The sequence below is a fragment of the Mastomys coucha genome, unplaced genomic scaffold (genome assembly GCF_008632895.1).
Source record: "Mastomys coucha isolate ucsf_1 unplaced genomic scaffold, UCSF_Mcou_1 pScaffold23, whole genome shotgun sequence".
NCBI classification, from domain to species: Eukaryota; Metazoa; Chordata; class Mammalia; order Rodentia; family Muridae; genus Mastomys; species Mastomys coucha.
In genome coordinates this window covers 61,102,968-61,120,678 of record NW_022196906.1, presented here as the reverse complement: position 1 = coordinate 61,120,678, position 17,711 = coordinate 61,102,968, and the positions used below count along the sequence as shown (strand labels likewise).

The following is a 17,711-nucleotide window of genomic DNA, read 5'->3' as shown; positions in this document are numbered from 1 at the left end:
AGCTCCACAGATCATGTTGGCCTCCAACTCGGAGTGCTGGTATTACAGGCATGTGACACTGCCACCCAGCACCTTTCTAAATTCTAAGGAAAAGTTTCTTCTAGTTCGAAGGTCTGAGTCTGACTCATGGTAGGGGCTGGAGCCCTTGTGTCCATTTGCCTTTCCTATGTATGTTACTGCTTATAGCTTCTTGAGCCTGGCTGCCTCAGGAGAACAGCAGGTTTCTTCATTCCAGGACACATGAACTGTCCTACTTGAGCTTGAGTCTGAGGTGAGAACAGGACAGAGAAAGGTTCTGTGGCTGAAGAGGCAGAGAGTGAAAGGGGCTTCCCAGTGCCGTCCTCCCACTCAAAGTGTTATCTAAGGGCTGGGAGGACAGCTTGGGACTAGGCCTAGGAGAATACAAGGAAAATGGAGTGTTTTGGTGAAAGGGTGGGTGGATCAGCATGCTACAGTTTGATGAAGCTTTATAATCTGAGTTGTACATAAGAATCTGCTTTTCAGATGTCACATGAGCCTGCTGGGCAGTGAAGTGTAAGCATATAAGAAATACACTACATGGCTCTTTTGCCTTGTAGTGTAATTATAGGAGTACTAAAGAGTTCTTGTAAGTTCTCAGCTTTAACTCTTTGAATGTCCATGATACTCCAGTCTTCTCACTTTTCTTGGACATTAGCTTAAAAATCCCTTTGGTCTAGTATTTTTATGTTTTTCTGAATAGACTCTGATTATGTGGTGTGCGCATGTGCACATGCTCCAGCTTCTTCTTCTTCTTCTTTTTTTTTTTTTTTAAATACAAATGCTTTATTTAACAGTTGCAGGTCATTCCATGGGCTAGGTAGTAGATATCCAGGACCCAGCAGCAAGGTCAGCGCAACCTCCGAGCTTCTCTTTCTGACTCCAATAGGGTGAGCACATCACCCTCTCGAACAGGGCCTTTGACATTTAGGATGATAGAGCGGCTAGTGTCATCCATAAATTGCACTCGGACCTGCGTGCACTGTCCCTGCGAACTGGTCCTGCCCAGCACTTTGGTTACCCTAGCCAGCTTGATGGGCTGCACGCAACTCGTGTCCATGATGGCGGCGATCTGGTGGAGAGCGCTCCAGCTTCTTATAGAAGAGTCTAGAAAAAGTTCTGCTCTGTGGGAAATGTGTTCATCTTATGGTTATACTTCTGAAACTCACCTATCTGTAAATTGAAGCTTCCTTTCATAATAAGGTCTTATATGAAGTAAATTTTCATGTTAGGACTATTTCATGTTAGGTTCTATTCTTAAAATGATTGAGAGTTAAATTTATATTATTACATATTGGACATTTAGGTAATTGACTAAGGAAATGACAGACATTTTTTTGAAATGAGTTGTTAGGAATTGAACATAGGAACTCCCATCATGCTAGGCAAATGCCCTGTAACTGAGTCATAGCAGCCCAACAACAAAAACATGTAATCAACATTTTAAAAAAGTTTCCATACCTACTCTTGCCTGGTTCAGCTGTAATTCTTAAAATAATTGGCCTGCTGACAGCATCATCAAGAATTTTGTGCATTCCACTTGTTTATTAGAAAATGCCTTTTGAAAACTAGGATTACTCTTAACTGTGACTTTACTTTGGGTTATACCTCTAACTAAATAAAGGAAGATTTGGTATTTATAGTTATGTATTATTACCTGAATGGCAAAAATATGTGATTAAAAGATATTTATAGAGAAAAAAACCCCACCAAATGTTTTTAAATGGGAAACCAGTTTATTAACCTGTTGACTTCAAAAAAGAGTAAGTAATAAAGGGAACACATGTACATATGTCTAATTTATGGCTAGGCTATTTGAATTAGTCAGTTAGGACACACCACACTGTGGGTATGCATTTAAGTTCTTTTTGATACAGATTTAGGTAGACAGTCATCTGTGTTAGTATTCATTAAGCACCAGTGCAGCCATGGGATTTATAATGGAATCACAAGCTATGAGAAATTGGAGAATGGGAAATAACATGATCCAAATGCTATGTTGTATTTTTCTTTTTATTAGTGTGCAGATCCAACAAAAGCCCCTGGGTCTGTTTGACTTGTTCAAGTGTCCACTGTGGAAGGTATGTGACATGTTTATTATTCCTTACCTACTTGTTTTAAAAATTTGCCCCCAAATTTTATATTAAAGTATATTTAATACATTTTCTTAACTATAGAATGCCATACTTTTGTTAATCCTACTTCTGTTAATTATAACATGCCTTTCTTTGTAGTGTTCTCAGGTTGGATACTTGTCTGATACAACAAGGGAAACTCTAGGGGAAATCCTTTTATGCTGCTATGTAGAATTAAAATTTGATTTTTAAGACAAACTACTAGTAATATTTGATTGGGAAAATGAAACAAGGAAACTTTTCTTTTTTTCTTTTTTAAGATTTATTATTTATTTTTATGTGTATGAGTACACTGTAGCTGTACAGATGGCCATGTGCCATCATGTGGTTGCTGGGAATTGAACTCAGGACCTCTGCTCACTCTGGCTTAATACACTGTAGTTGTCTTCAGATATACCAGAAGAGGGCATCAAGACCCTATCACGGATGGCTGTGAGCCACCATGTGGTTGCTGGGATCTGAACTCAGGACCTTCGGAAGAGCAGTCAGTGCTCTTACCTGCTGAGCCATCTCGCCAGCCCCACAAGGAAACTTTTAAATCTTGAAACAAATTTTAGCAACTGGCCGTTTAAAAAAATTGTTTTAGTAGTAGATTTAAGTCCACTTCAGAGTAGTATAGTTGAATCCTGTGTTTTATTACTTCAGCAGTATCAGTGTGAAACAATCTTGTCTCACTTGCTATCTTTCCTTTCTACTTCCTTTACTGACTTGAGTAAAAAAATATAAATATTTGTAGATAGTGGAATTACCTTTGAACATTACTTCTCTGTGTAGTTATTTATTCCTATCTGAGATATACCAAATATTTCATTATTCAATTAAAATAATTGTGCCTTCTGAGTCTGGGGATGTGGCTCAGTAGGTAGAGTACTTCCCTGGCATGCATAAAGCCCTGAGTTGTGTTCCCAGCTTTCAGGAGGTAGAGGCAAGAGGACTGGAAGTTTAAGATCATCCTTGGTTATGATCAGCCTGGGTTATAGGCCAGCCTGGCTTATGTGAGATCCTGCCTCAAATCCAAACTGAACTGAAACAACAAATGTTTTGCTTTTCATGTAGATTTAGTTACTCCTGTTTCAGTCCTCAGCAGTTCTTTCCAATTTTTGGCTTCAAAATGCTGTTACTTAGATTTGTCAATAACTAGTTCTAACACCAACTCAAGGATAGTTAGAAATCATCTACTGTGAGAGCTGGACATGGTGTTTTCACACCCTGAACTCTTAACATGCAGGAGGATTGCTGTGAGTTCTAGGACAGCCTGGACTAAAAAATGGGATCTCTCAAAAACTATAACAAATAAAACTCAATCAAAAAGGAGAGGAAGAGATGATCTACTTTGAATTTCTTTTAGTAGTCACATATTGGCTAAATTTAAGGAATTTAAGTCTATATTATATTTACCAGGAATATTTTCCCGTTGTTACTTTAAATTCTCGTTACATGAAAAAAAGCATTTTTGTTGTTCAGTTTACCTTGATTTTTCATATTGAGTTATGGAATTGAACATCTGTCCCATGCACATTTAAGAATACTTTTGGAAAATGCTGTGTATCTTAATTATGGCTGCTGTGGTTTCAAAATCTCTAGGATCTAGAGAGACTGGAAATACTCTGTACAGATAATTTTTTAAAAAGACAAGTAGAAGTTCTTAAATTCTGAACTGAAGAGTTAGATGCCTTTCCTAGCTTTGAGAGGTGAGACTGATAATGTAGTAAGAGGTATGTGGCTCCTCCAGATGTCAGAGTGCTTTATACCTAAATGTCGAAGGTCATATGCCAGTGGAAAGGCTAGGACAGTTTTGAGGAGAAGGAAAAAAACAAAACTTGGGGAGAGGGATGTTTCTGACAAATAGGAAGCAACAGACAATTCTCTGGGCTTTGGGAAAGTAAGTTGAAATTTTCTAGACTCTGAAGGTGGATTCTTTGTAATCAAGGGTAAATTCAAGTTTAGAAATTTAACAGACTTTCAGAGAACTATGATTCGGCAGATTAAACAGATAAAGGAGAACAGCATGGTATTTCTTATGTAATCCTAGTGGCTGTTGCCAAAAATACTGATTTTTCAGTAACTTGAGACTATTTGTCTACAGGGAACTCTTAAATGAATATTTTTTTCAATTTAGTGTTTCAAAAAATGGTGTATCAGCAGATCTGAGAGAAACATTCTACTGTTCTTACACCATCCTACTTAGTTTTTAAATTTTTGAGATCATTATTGGGATCTGTGGCATGCATAGTAAGCTAGCTCCTTGTGTAACAGTTAAAATTAGTTAAAATAGTTAAAATTGTGCAAAGTTAAAATCTAAAACTGAGAGAAATACTTATTTTTATGTAAGCTAGCTTTATACTGTTAACTTTTGACTAGTGTGTTTGGGTATCAGCTAAAACATTGCTAATGTTAATGTTATTCATCAACAATTATACTTTTATTATTGATCTTTATAGGAATTTAATTTTATTTCTCTTATCAAAATTTCAAATTAATATATTGGGCTTTACCATGACATCTCCATGCACAAGTGCCATTATCCTTTGTTCTCAGCCACACAGGAACAATTTAAATACAGAGGACATTTGGAAACTATAGTATTATAGCTGAAGATCTTTGTGTGTACTGTATAAAGATGGTCAATTTCCAAAGCTCTGAGGTGGTTATACTATTCATTATTGCTGTTGTAAAGGCATTCTTCATGCTGTGTGCTAAAACGACAGAAAATGAGGGTAGTTACTGAATGTATGTAGGTTGTTTACCTTTTCAGTTAAACTGCAAGGGCTTTCTAACAACGTGCTTTATAAGTAGTGCTTCGTGTGCCCACTCTCTAAGCAATTGGCTTGTTATTTGAACTCTGAATAAATAGTAGTTTAAATATATGGGGGAAGATGCTAATGAAATAACCATATACACTTGTTTTTGATTATTTAGTTTAATTGCCCAATAATGTGATACATGTAGTCTAACCTCAATTCACAGTTAAGAAAACAAGTACAGAAATGTTAATAACTCATTGTGCTCATACAACTAGTGTGTGAATTTGAAAGGCTAGTTTTAAGCACATATCCTTGTTATTTTATTTTAAAACTCAGTCTACTTTGGCAGACAGAGGATCCTTGGTTTTAAAGTTCATGGGGGAAATGTATAAGAAAAAAATGATTGAATTCTGAATTGAGGTTAAGGGTGTAAGTTTTTCTGGGATGTGGAGGCTGGACTTGAGCTGAAAGCATACTGTCATTCCTCCTTCTCCAAGGTAAGTGCAGCTTCTTGATTAACTACTGCATCTGTTATTTTGATGCCAGTAAACCAGCATTCGTTTCTTTACCAGTTGAATTTTTAAGTAATTCTTACCTTTTGCAGACCGATTGTTGTAAAGGAACTGGGATGTTTTTTATGTCCTAAGAGTTTTTTTTATAGAGGCCAGGGACAACATTCTATAGTCTTGAGGTGATAAATGAGGGTGCATAGATACTTACTTTGGTTTCAGTTTCCCTGCTATAATAAAATGATTTATTAGGGCTTGCAAGATGGTTCAGCAGGTAAAGTTGCTTGCCACCAAATCCAATCCTTCTGGATTGACCTCCTAGGAAGGGAGGGAACCTACTCCATGGATCATCTTCTGGCTTCTGCTTATGTACCATGCCATGGACAGCCAGCCCCTCAGTCCCAAATAAATAAATGTAATAAAGCATGGTTTATTAAACTTGAGTTGGAAAGTTATAAAATTGGTAGGAATATAACCAATCACTGGCTATGTTTGTTTGCATGGACAAATTGCAGTTTTTCTAAACTCAAGTTGATTTGCGTTTTGTTTGGGTTGTTTTACACAAATGCATTTTCATGTGTGTTGGTGCTGAGGCATTCAGAGAAAAGTCTGAAGCCATATCCAGGAGAAAACAGATTGCCCTACTTACTGTCTGACTTTCACATTGTAGGTGCAACTTCAGCATATGGCACTGTGGAAGGAGGTTGATTAATTTAGTGTACAGAGTTTTTATTTACTTATTTTTAAATAACAACTCAAGCTGGTAATTAGCAATTTGAGAAAATCCTTAAAAGAAAGGCAATATAGGGGAAATGTCAGCATAGGAGATAGTATAAATATCATTGAAACTAATTTGGGTAGGTAATGCCTTTCCTTGCTTGGCCCTAATCTAAGTGTAACTAAAATTTGACTGTAGTATTGAGTTGCAAATTTGAGTATACTTTAAGTATTTGGCTTAATATATCACCAGATGATTAACTTTTTTTTCAAGAGTTCTCTTAATTTGATTAACAATTTCATCATCTTTGACCACTTTCCAAAGCAATATTTAAATTAAAATAATTTCACTTGGCTTTGTAAGGTATGTGAATGGCCATGCAAAAAAACATTATGAAGATGCACAGATACCCTTACTCAACCATAAGAGATCAGAAAAGCAGGAGAAAGCTCAGCATACAGTGTGTATGGATTGCAGTAGCTACAGCACATATTGGTAAGTTAATATTTGCTGGAAATGGTATTGTTTTCACAAATGTGTTTTTACAAGCTTCTTTGTTTGAAAGATTGTTTTGATAATCTTCCCTATCTCTTTTCTACTTCCTGAGAGGTAAATGTCAAGAATTTAGTGTTTATAATTCAACATTTCAGGGTTTCCCTCCCATAAAGTATATTAGGCTTTAAGAGGAGATTGGAGCCGGGCGGTGGTGGCGCACGCCTTTAATTCCAGCACTTGGGAGGCAGAGGCAGGCGGATTTCTGAGTTCGAGGCCAGCCTGGTCTACAGAGTGAGTTCCAGGACAGCCAGGGCTACACGGAGAAACCCTGTCTCGAAAAAGCCAAAAAAAAAAAAAAAAAAAAAGAGGAGATTGGAGATAGCCATACCAGGTGGTATATACTGGTGTTCCTTGCACTATGCAGGCTAAGCAAGATTCTGAGTTAGAGGTCATCCTGGGCTACAAAGCTAGATTCTGTGTTCAAAAAAGAATAGTTTGTGAACCTTGTGGCTCCTTATAATATAATGTATATGCCTATCATATAAATGGTAGTAAAGTCCTGTTGATTTTGTGACTGTTTAGGAGCAAATTATTTAAGCTGCAAGCAATGTTCAACAATTTGTTACCCATGTGGTATATGCAGAGATGTTTATAGTTTTAACTTTTGTGTGAAGCAAATTTCTTTCCCTCATCATAAGTTATGATGAATAATTTTTCAGTTTTACTTTCAGTTCTAAGGGTTGCTGACATTGAGGGGTGTTTAGAAGATCCATTTAGAGTTATGTATTTGCTACACAGTCCTTGAATTTTACATGAAGACAGTACTGAGCAGGAATAGGCATTTAAAGTCCAAATATCCCTGTTTGTTGATTTGCTTTTGGTAAGCGGTTTGAGACAAGAGTTTTGCTATTTTGCCCAGGCTGGCTCCTACCTCAGCCTTGAGCACTGAGCATGTGTTGCCTTGCTTGCTCCCAGGTATCCCTGAGAACCATACTTTCTGTTGAAGGGTGTACTAGTCCTTTCCCACACTGTCTGTAGGAAGATGTCCAGCCAAGGGAAGAAAATTAAACCAGTGCTTTTTCAGGTCTTTTAATGTTTTACAAGTTTAGCATAGTTGACACTTAACTATTGAATAAGTCTGTAAAAGGTTTAAGTCATTCAAACACCTACTCATTTAGTGATCAGACCTGGAAAAGATAGAAGGCAGAAAAGCTTAGAGGCAGGTGAAGATTTTAGTAAAAATAAGTGTTTTCTGAGATTTTTCACATACGGAGCAGTGCTCACTTACTGTTGCTTGCTATTATGGAGTACTCCTTTTTATAACAGCTAAGCATTAGCTCAGTTGTTACTGTTGCTTGAACCTTGGCCTTAAATAAACCTTTACCCTCACTCACATCCTAGCCCTCCATTAATCCCTGCCCCATTAAACCAAGAATGGTACAGCTTCTTGGTTTATAGAATCATGTGGTCTGCTTTAGAGACAGCAGAGATTCAGGTCATTCTTGAATGTCTTTATCTCCCTATCATAGTCATAGGTCATGCCATTCTGTGTGGTGCAGGTGCTGACAGCATTCATTCTTGATTTCAGTTAGCAGTGTGCAGAGGATGTTCAAAAGGAAGCTTTGTAAATCCAGTTAAATCTGTATGCTATAACAAATTATTGTTGCTTTTCTTGCTATTGGTAAAATTCTAAGGGAATGGTAAGTCTTTGAGGAAATCTTAATTATCCTTAATGAATTAATGGATGAAATTATTGGAATGAAATTATTTTCATAGGGTGCTATAAGAACATCTGTTATATATTTTAGTGCATTTGCATTTTTGCTAACTAGACATTGGAATTTAATTTCCATTACATTGCTATAGTGTACTAAGGTAGTAGACATCATTTCATGAACAAGTTGATTTAGGAAGTCTTAGCATATACTGGGAGTGGCAGAAGCTTCTTGGCCAATTGCCAGTCTTTTGTGTGCAGTTAAACAGAGCTGCAAGTGTGTGGATATCCAGAGCTTCTGACTTGCAGGAAGGAAGCTGCAGCTGCAAGGGTCACATTAGTGCTACATTTGTGGGCTTGAGAACAGAATGCCGGGGAACCACCCTGCAAAATTACACTGCCATATAAATACCTCAGAGGAACTGAGGATTGTTGTGAGATCATGAAGCTTTGGTTAAAATTAGTATTTCTATTATATATTAACTATTATAGAGAAACAGGTTTCTCTGAGTATGGGTATTGTATCATTTCCAGGTTTCTTTGTATATCAGTTTCTGATGGCTAGACTAATTGATAGGGTGTAAAGGTAAAAATGTTTGTATATTTGATTATTAAGTTTTTTGTATATTTGATTATTTTTACTTCAGCTCTTCCTCCACCTCTACCCCCTAGTAGTAGGAATCAAACCCAGTGCCCTGGGCATGCTCAGCAAACACTGCTAAATTATATCTTAGTCCCTTTTTATTTTTAATTTTTTAATTTGAGACAAAGTTTTGCTAAAATTTCAGGCTGGCCTTGACCTTACTCTATAGGAGCCTAGGATTTAGCCTTTCAAATGCTGGAGTTACAGCTATAAGCCACCACACTCAACTGTGAAGCCCTCCTCATCCCTGTATGGTTTGTGTTATAAGATATTCTGAGTCTTCCATTTGTTTTTGCACATATGTGTTCATGTGTGTACACATGTGTATGGAGTTCATAGTTGTTTGAATATCATTGCTCTGGCACCTTGTTTCTTTGAGACAGGATCTCTTGCTGGGACTTGTAATTTAGGTTAAAGCTGGCTAACTAGAGAGCTCAAGAGATCCTTCTCTCTCTCTGTCTCCCCAGGTCTGGGGCTATACACACCCTAGCTTTTTGCATGGGTATAGGGGATCACACTGAGGTCCTTAGAGTATGTAATAAGTACTTAACCAACTGCACCATCTCTCCTATCTTGCTTACAGTTTTTGTCTTTATTTTCTTTTACTGAGAGTCTTGCCCTGCCTTTTCCTTTCTTATGAGTTATCACTGAAAATTCCCTTCTCCTAACTCCAGTTATGGGGAGTAATCTCTTCTAAACTTCTAGCTTCTAGAACACTCGTCATTTCCTGCTATGTGTCAGTAATTTGTAAATCTCTTTGGAGACTACAGAGACCACTTCTTAGATCTTTGTATTTTTCCTTCTTGTTTTATGCAGACTTGTTTTAGGCAGTGTGCTTGCCACTGACTAAAGTGCTTGCCAAGTATGTTGATAGTCCTGGGATCAATCTCTAGTACAGGGGTGGAAAAGATTTTGTTAGCTACCTTTAAAAAAGGAAAAAGGTTGCACCAAATCTGTAACATTATATCCTTTAATCATCATAGAGGACTAAAGCCACATGACAGAAGGCTAAATTCTTTTCCCTCTGAAGATAAGCATACTTGTAGCCAACTCTTCTTAATCCTGAAATAAGCAGAGCCTCAAAAGAGAAAGCATACACTGTAAAAGTTGTGGTTTGGCCCAGGCCCACTCCTTGAGACAATCCAATTAGCATAATAAATGAAGATTTCAATAAAAGTGAAGATCTTCCCAGGCTTTTCATATAGAAGCTCAGCTTCAGTTTATTGTTTGTTAAGTACTGTTTCTCCTTCCCATCCTGTTTCCTTTCCTACCAAGTGGAATTACATGTGGTATATTATTGCAGCCGAAAAGAGGCACAAAGTAAAACTAGGAGTTTTGTATAAGTAGACATATGAAGGTAAAAGATTAAAAATATTAAACAAGTAATTCAGATATCTGACTTAGTCAACTCTAATCTTTGTAAATAGTAGCTGAATGTAGAAATGAAGAATTAGGAAAAGAATATTAAAATTACTAGAATTCCTTGTTCCCAAAGCATATTTTCAAACTATTGTGAAATGGGAACTAATTCATGTCTAAAAACTGCTTATTTCAGGTTATTTTTATTTTTATTACCACTGGCCTGCTTTATCATTTTAAGTTATGATTAAAAATTAAAAACAATAAAAAATTTATCATCAAGTAAACTCTTTAAATATAGATTTTATCCACCACCCTTATTTTTGTGTTTTCAAGAAGGTTTCTCTGTGCAGCTTTGGCTGTCCTGGAACTTGCTCCGTAGACTAGGCCTCAAACTCAGAGATATCCCCCCCCCCCTCCCCCGCTTCCTGAGTGCTGGGATTAAAGGGGTGTGCCATCACTGCCCAGCTTCCTTTCTGTCTCTTGTTCTTTTTTTCTTTCTTTTTTGTCATTCCCCCTCTCTTTTAAGATGGGTTCTTGCTCTGTGGCCCAGACTGGCCTCAAACTCATGCTTTTGTCCTGGGTGTTGGTATTGATTAATTCTCCCCATCCTGCTTCGGTTTCCCTCCTTTTCCATTTTCTTTTTCCATGTAATGGACAGGAGTGGGGTGGTAGGAGGAATCCTTACTATGTTGCCTAAGCTGGCCTGGACGCCTGGGCTCCTGCAGTACTCATGAGTAGCTGGGACCATAGGCATAGATGCAAACTGTCAGTGTTTTAAAGAATGGAAAGCAGAGATTTACTTTAAAATTGTGTTTTGAAGTTTAAAAAGAAACTTTGTAATAGAGGTGACCTCAGATCATGAAAAGCTTCTTTAATAAACCAGTGCTTATCTGCTTTTAACAGAGGAAGGGTATTTTATCTGAGTGTATTCTTTTCATATCCATAATTAGATATTTGAGGCCAAGACATCAGAATTTAATAAAAGAATTTAAATATACACTTGATTTCTAAAGATTTTTAAAGATTTTAACTGTAATAAGTTTGAAACATGAAATCAGAATGTCAGCTTGCTTTTTCTTCATTATCTGTCATTTTTAATAAAGTGATTGGTTATATTTGTAAATATAGAAATGTTACACATTTGAATAAAAAGGAATTAAAACTTTGTGTGAAGGTACTTTGTCCTAGATGGGTTTTGGTGGTATTATACATGTTTATTATATGAAGAACTTGCTCCTTCACAATTACTTAATAAAGCTACTTCATTTATATGATTGTTCCTTCTTGTTTCAGAGGAGTGAAGAATAGTTTCATTAGGTATATTTTCTTAGTTCATCAAGAATTTATTGTGAAATGGCATTAGTAACTTCCATAATACCATTAACAGGAATGGAGGAAGAAAAACCAAATGTCTTAGAATGTTAAAGTTAAGAAAGAGGTGGAGGCTTTCTCAGTTTGGATATGATATATATGTTATTCAATATAGTATCATCTGTGAAGTTAAATGTCAGATTAATTGAGAAAAAGTTAATTGAGAAACTCAGTTTTTTGGTTTAATTTGTTAAGAATCTTGGTAGCTTCATGTAGCTAGTATTGTATAATTTAGCCTCAGCATATCAGAATTTAACATTGTGAGTAAATTAATTTTATGAAATTTCAAAAACCTTAAGGCAGAAATCTGATAGAAGCTCCAGAAAGAAGCCAATTTCAAAGTAAAATAATTTTTTGTAATTAGAATAATTGCAAATAACTGTGCCTTATGATCAAACCCATTTAGATTTTTGTTTGTTTGTTTGTTTGGTTTTTTTTCGAGACAGTCCTGGCTCACCAGGCTAGGACTCAGATTTCACTCAGAAATCTGCCTGCCTCTACCTCCCAAGTGCTGGGATTAAAGGCATGTGCCACCACTGCCCGGCCCCATTTAGATATTTTAACAGTTATATATTTAGTAGTAAAGTTAATTTCACTTGTTAGCCAACATTAATTAGCAAAAGAAACTCTAGATTATTTTATCACAAAAGCAAAAGTACATTTTCAAGTATTGAAAACAAACCCTAATTTTAATGAAACTACTAACAATGAAATAAAAAAGAGCCGGGCAGTGGTGGCACATGCCTTTAATCCCAGCACTTGGGAGGCAGAGGCAGAGGCAGATGGATTTCTGAGTTTGATGTCAGCCTGGTCTACAAAGTGAGTTCCAGGACAACCAGGGCTACATAGAGAAACCCTGTCTTGACAAAATTAAAAAAAAAAAGAAAGAAAGAAAGAAGGGAATTTACACACAATATCTTTCCACAAATCCAGCCCTACAAAGGATAATAGAAAACTCCAACATGAGGAGGGATTAGCAGGATTAATATAGTAAAAATGGCCATCTTGCCAAAAGCAATCTACAGATTCAGTGCAATCCCCATCAATATTCCAACTCAATTCTCCAAAGAGTTAGAAAGAGAAATTTGCAAATTCATTTGGTATAACAAAAACCCCAGGATAGCGAAAACTATTCTCAACAATAAAAGAACTTCTGGGGGAATCACCATCCCTGACCTCAAGCCATATTACAGAAGAGCAATAGTGATTAAAAACTGCATGGTATTGGTATAGAAACAGGCAGGTAGATCACTGGAATAGAATTGAAGGCCCAGAAATAAATCCATACACCTATGGTCACTTGATCTTTGACACAGGAGTTAAAAACATCCAGTGGACAAAAGACAGCATTTTCAACAAATGGTGCTAGTTCAACTGGAGGTCAGCATGTAGAAGAATGCAAATTGATCCATTCTTATCTCCTTGTACAAAGCTCAAGTCCAAGTGGATCAAGGACCACCACATAAAACCAGATACTGAAACTAGAAGAAGAGAAAGTGGGGAAGAGCCTTGAACATATGAGCACAGGGGGAAAGTTCCTGAACAGAGCTCCAATGGCTTATACTCTAAGATCAAGAATCAACAAATGGGACCTCATAAAATTGCAAAGCTTCTATAAGGCAAAGAACACTGTCAGTAGGTTAAAACGGCAACCAACAGATTGGGAAAAGATCTTTACCAACCCTGCAACTGATAGAGGGCTAGTTTCCAATATATACAAAGAACTCAAGAAGTTAGACTCCAGAGAATCAAATAACCCTATTAAAAATGGGGTACAAAGCTATACAAAGAATTCTCAACTGAGGAATATCGAATACCCAAGAAGCACTCAAAGAAATGTTCAAAGTCCTTAGTCATCAGGGAAATTCAAAGCAAAACAACTCAGAGATTCCACTTTATACCAATCAGAATGGCTAAGATCAAAAACTCAGGTGATAGCACATACTGGCAAGGATGTGGAGAAAGAAGAACACTCCTCCATTGTTGGTGGGATTGCAAGCTGGTACAACCACTGGAAATCTGTCTGGTGGTTCCTCAGAAAATTGGACATAGTATTAACCGAGGACCCAGGTATACCACTCTTCGGCATATACCCAAAGATGTTCCAACATATAACAAAGACACGTGCTCCACTGTGTTAATAACAGCCTTATTTATAATAGCTAGAAGCTGGAAAGAACCCAGATGTCCTTCAACAGAGGAATGGATACAGAAAATGTGGTACATTTATATAATGGAGTACTACTCAATTATTAAAAACAATGACTTCATGAAATTCTTAGGCAAGTGGTTGGAATTAGAAAATATCATCTTGAGTGAGGTAACCCAGGCACAAAAGAACAAACATGGTATGTACTCACTGATAAGTGGATATTAGCCCCAAATCCCGGAATACCCAAGATACAATTCACAGACCACATGAAGCTCAAGAAGAAGGAAGACCAAAGTGTGGATGCTTCGGTCCTTCTTAGAAGAGGGAACAAAATACTCACAGGAGGAAATATGGAGACAAACTGTGGAGCTGAGATTGAAGAAAAGGCCATCCAGAGACTGCCTCACCTAGGGCATACCACATACAGACACTAAACCCAGACACTATTGTGGATGCCAAGAAGTGCTTGCTGACAGGAGCCTGATATGACTGTCTCCTGAGAGGTTCTGCCCAGAACCTGAGTACAGAGACCGATGCTTGCAGCCAACCATTAGACTGAGCACAGGTCCCCAATGAAGGAGTTAGAGAAAGGAGGACTGAAAGAGCTGAAGGAGTTTGCAGGCCCGTAGGAAGAACAACAATATCAACCAACCAGATTTCCCAGAGCTCCCAGAGACTAAACCACTAACTAAAGAGTACAAAAATGGAAGGACCCATGGTTCCAGCCTCATATGTAGCAGAGGATGGCCTTGTTGGACATCAATGGGAGGAGAAGACCTTGGTCCTGTGAAGGCTCGATGCCCTAATGTAGGGGAATGCCAGGGCAGGGAGGTGGGAGTTGGGTGGGTTGGTGGGGGAGTACCCTCAGAAGCAGGGGGGAGGAAGGATGGGATAGGGGGTTTCTGGAGGGGAAACCAGGAAAGGGGATAACATTTGAAATGTAAATAAATAAAATACCCAATAAAACAAGAAAAAGAAAAAACCCTGTTATATGCTTATTTTTTACTAGAGCAAGCAGAATATGGAAAGCAAGCTTTAACATAACATATTTTCTAAATCGACTATATAGTAATATTAATAACTTGTACCATTTATGAAAATTCTGCCTGCCACTTGATACTTGTTTTTTCAGTATATGACAGTAAAATCATTCAGATAATTTTTTTTCTTTATGGTAATATGTATATAATACCATACTGTGTCATTTTTTTGTTTCTTGTTTTCTGTTTTTTTTTTTTTTCCTCTGTGTAACCCTGGCTGTCCTGAAACTTCTGTAGACCAGGCTGACCTTGAACCTTTCAATATACTGTATGTTTAACTAGGATTTTATTAACTTTTGGTTAGGTGAAGTTTAAAACTGCTGAGGTTTTTCGTTTTTCTTCATTGCTAAGGATTGAACTTCAAATGCTGAAGCACTCTACCACAGAGCCTTAAACTAATTAAGTCCAGCTCATACTTGATGCTTGTTTCATGGATTAGGAACAAAAATACCAGTGGGTTTTCCCCCCATTTTCTTATCCAGTGGCTTCAAATGTTACTATGCTTTCTAATTTTTCAAAAGTTTTATTTTTAATTCATATACATATGTCTGTGTCTGAATGTATGCCACATGCGGATGGGTGCCTGTGGAGGCCAAAAGAGGGCTTTGAATTCCCTTGGAATTGAAGTTAAAGGTAGTTTCTGAGGTCCCCCCTCCCCACAGCCCCACATCATGGTAGGAAATGAACTTGAGTCCTCTGAAGAGCTGTCCCTCCAGCTCTCCAAATATGCTTTGTAATTTTTTTTAAATGCTCAATTTACCCAATTTTTCTGTTTTGCTTTTCTCTCTTTCTATGAAATAAATGAGCCTTTCTCCTTACCCAAAAAATAGTCTAAGTGGAGCTCATATTTACTTGAAGAATCACTAAAAATCACTAAATAAAAGCCTACATGAGTATAAATATAATTGCTTAATAGATAGTCCAGTGAAGTAGATAGTCTGTGAATGTGAAGAGCTCATATTTACTTGAAGAATCACTAAAAATCACTAAATAAAAGCCTACGTGAGTATAAATATAATTGCTTAATAGATAATCCAGTGAAGTAGATAGTCTGTGAATGTGAAGAGATAATGAATTCTGGATTTGCTTGTACAACAAAGACTATCTGAGTCTTGCCCAGTCTCCTATCACAGTTTCTCAGTACAAGCCATAAAAAAGATAGGAGAGCTTTCTAATGTACCTTTTCAGCTGGACTTTGTGGAGCACTTATTTTCATGTACTATGGTGTGTAGTCATTAAGTCAGTGATAACCACAGAATTGAGGCAGAGTAAGAGATGAGGGTAGACAGCTAGATCTCTAAGAAAGGGAAATAGAATAGATAGCTATGAATGGATAGGGGTGGGACCTAGAATAGGAGGATCAAGTGGAGAATAGGAGGAAAGAGCAAGATGAAGGAGAGAATATGTGGAGAGACTTCTAACAGAGCCATTAAAGGGTAATATGGAAATCTAATACAGTAGATTCTTCATAAAATGTATACATATATAAAGTCAATCTAAATGACATTGCCAGATAATGGGAGAAATGGAGTTTCAACCAACCATATTTTATCATCAAATCAAGCTTCCAGCACCAGGATTGGGTTACATCTAATTAAGTTGTCAAAATGGAGAGGTCCCATAGGAACTCCAAAATAACCCAGGCCAGGCAGTTGTGAAGACTACAGGTTGCTCTCCAGAAACTGACTTCAATGTACCATTACCGAAGACAATACCTATACAACTATGAAACATGGGGACATAGTCTTCACCCCTTACATGCTAGTGTCTTTAATACAGGAAGGTACTCTGCCAAAGGAGAAATGTAAACATTAACCCAGCCAAAACCCTCTGAGCTGCAGTGGTGGCCTGCTTGCAAGACATGCTAATGCAATGGTGGAAGAAACTGATATTTGATTTGACATAAGGCCCATTCCTGGAGAGGGATTCCATACCTGACACTCTTTGGGTGACTAAGAATGTGAAACTAGGTAGCCCAGGGACTTAAAGTAAAACCAAATAATAAATACTACTGTTAAACACATGAAAAAAGTGGCAATGAAATGACTCCTAGTGACATTTTGTTATACTCATATATCAGTGCCTTGCTCAGCCATCATCAGAGAAGCTTCCTCCTGTAACAGATGAGAACAAATACAGGGGCCACGGGCAGACATTATGTAGAGAGTAAGAGACCTTGGAACACTCAGCCCTAAAAGGGGTGTCTTCATCAAATCCCTCCCCCAGGGCTCAGAACCCTTCAGAAGATGAGGCAAAAAGTGTAAGACACAGAAGGCCCTCTAAATCAACAGGACCTACATACAAATGAACAACAGAGACTGAAGCAGCATGCAGAGGACCTACATGGCTCTACATCAGATGGGGCTCTAGTGTTAAAAGAAGTGGACACATGCCCTGATCCCTAATGCAGAAGCAATCTTCAATTGATAACTTCTTCCAAATGAAAATTTAGTTTCCTTCAAGGGAGTAGTCTCACTAGGGAAACAAATTACTCTTAAGGCTGCATGCCCAACAGTAGATGGCCAACAGAAAACTCACTCACTGGCATCTTTGGAGGTTCCTTTCTTGTCTCACAATGTCATGTCAGAGCTTTTTGTTTTCCTTAAAAAAACCTTTTATTTAACCCCTCTTCTCCCCTCCCTTCTCTCTTCTCCCTCCTCTCTCGTCTCTCCCCTTTCTCCTCTCTCCTCTAGATCTTTTGCCTATATATCATGGCTTACAGTTTAGTGTTTTTTAATGGGATTCCTGAGTATATGAGAGCAGGTCTTTGTTTTTTGTGCATGTTTTTAGGCTCATTTCCTTCTGTTTGT

At 37.5% G+C, this 17,711-nt stretch overlaps 1 protein-coding gene and 1 pseudogene across 3 annotated transcripts in view; one reads left to right on the top strand and one right to left on the bottom strand.

Annotated features, from left to right (window-relative positions):
* The window catches only part of Usp3 (ubiquitin specific peptidase 3), an 87,166-nt gene that overhangs the window by 24,279 nt on the left and 45,176 nt on the right, over positions 1 to 17,711 (top strand). For all 3 annotated transcript variants that reach the window (XM_031346076.1, XM_031346077.1, XM_031346078.1), the window contains 2 exons: positions 2,039 to 2,099; positions 6,488 to 6,619. In XM_031346076.1, coding sequence (XP_031201936.1) covers positions 2,039 to 2,099; positions 6,488 to 6,619 — 193 coding nt within the window. The remainder of the gene's footprint in view (positions 1 to 2,038; positions 2,100 to 6,487; positions 6,620 to 17,711) is intronic.
* Positions 793 to 1,078, bottom strand: LOC116073870 (annotated as a pseudogene).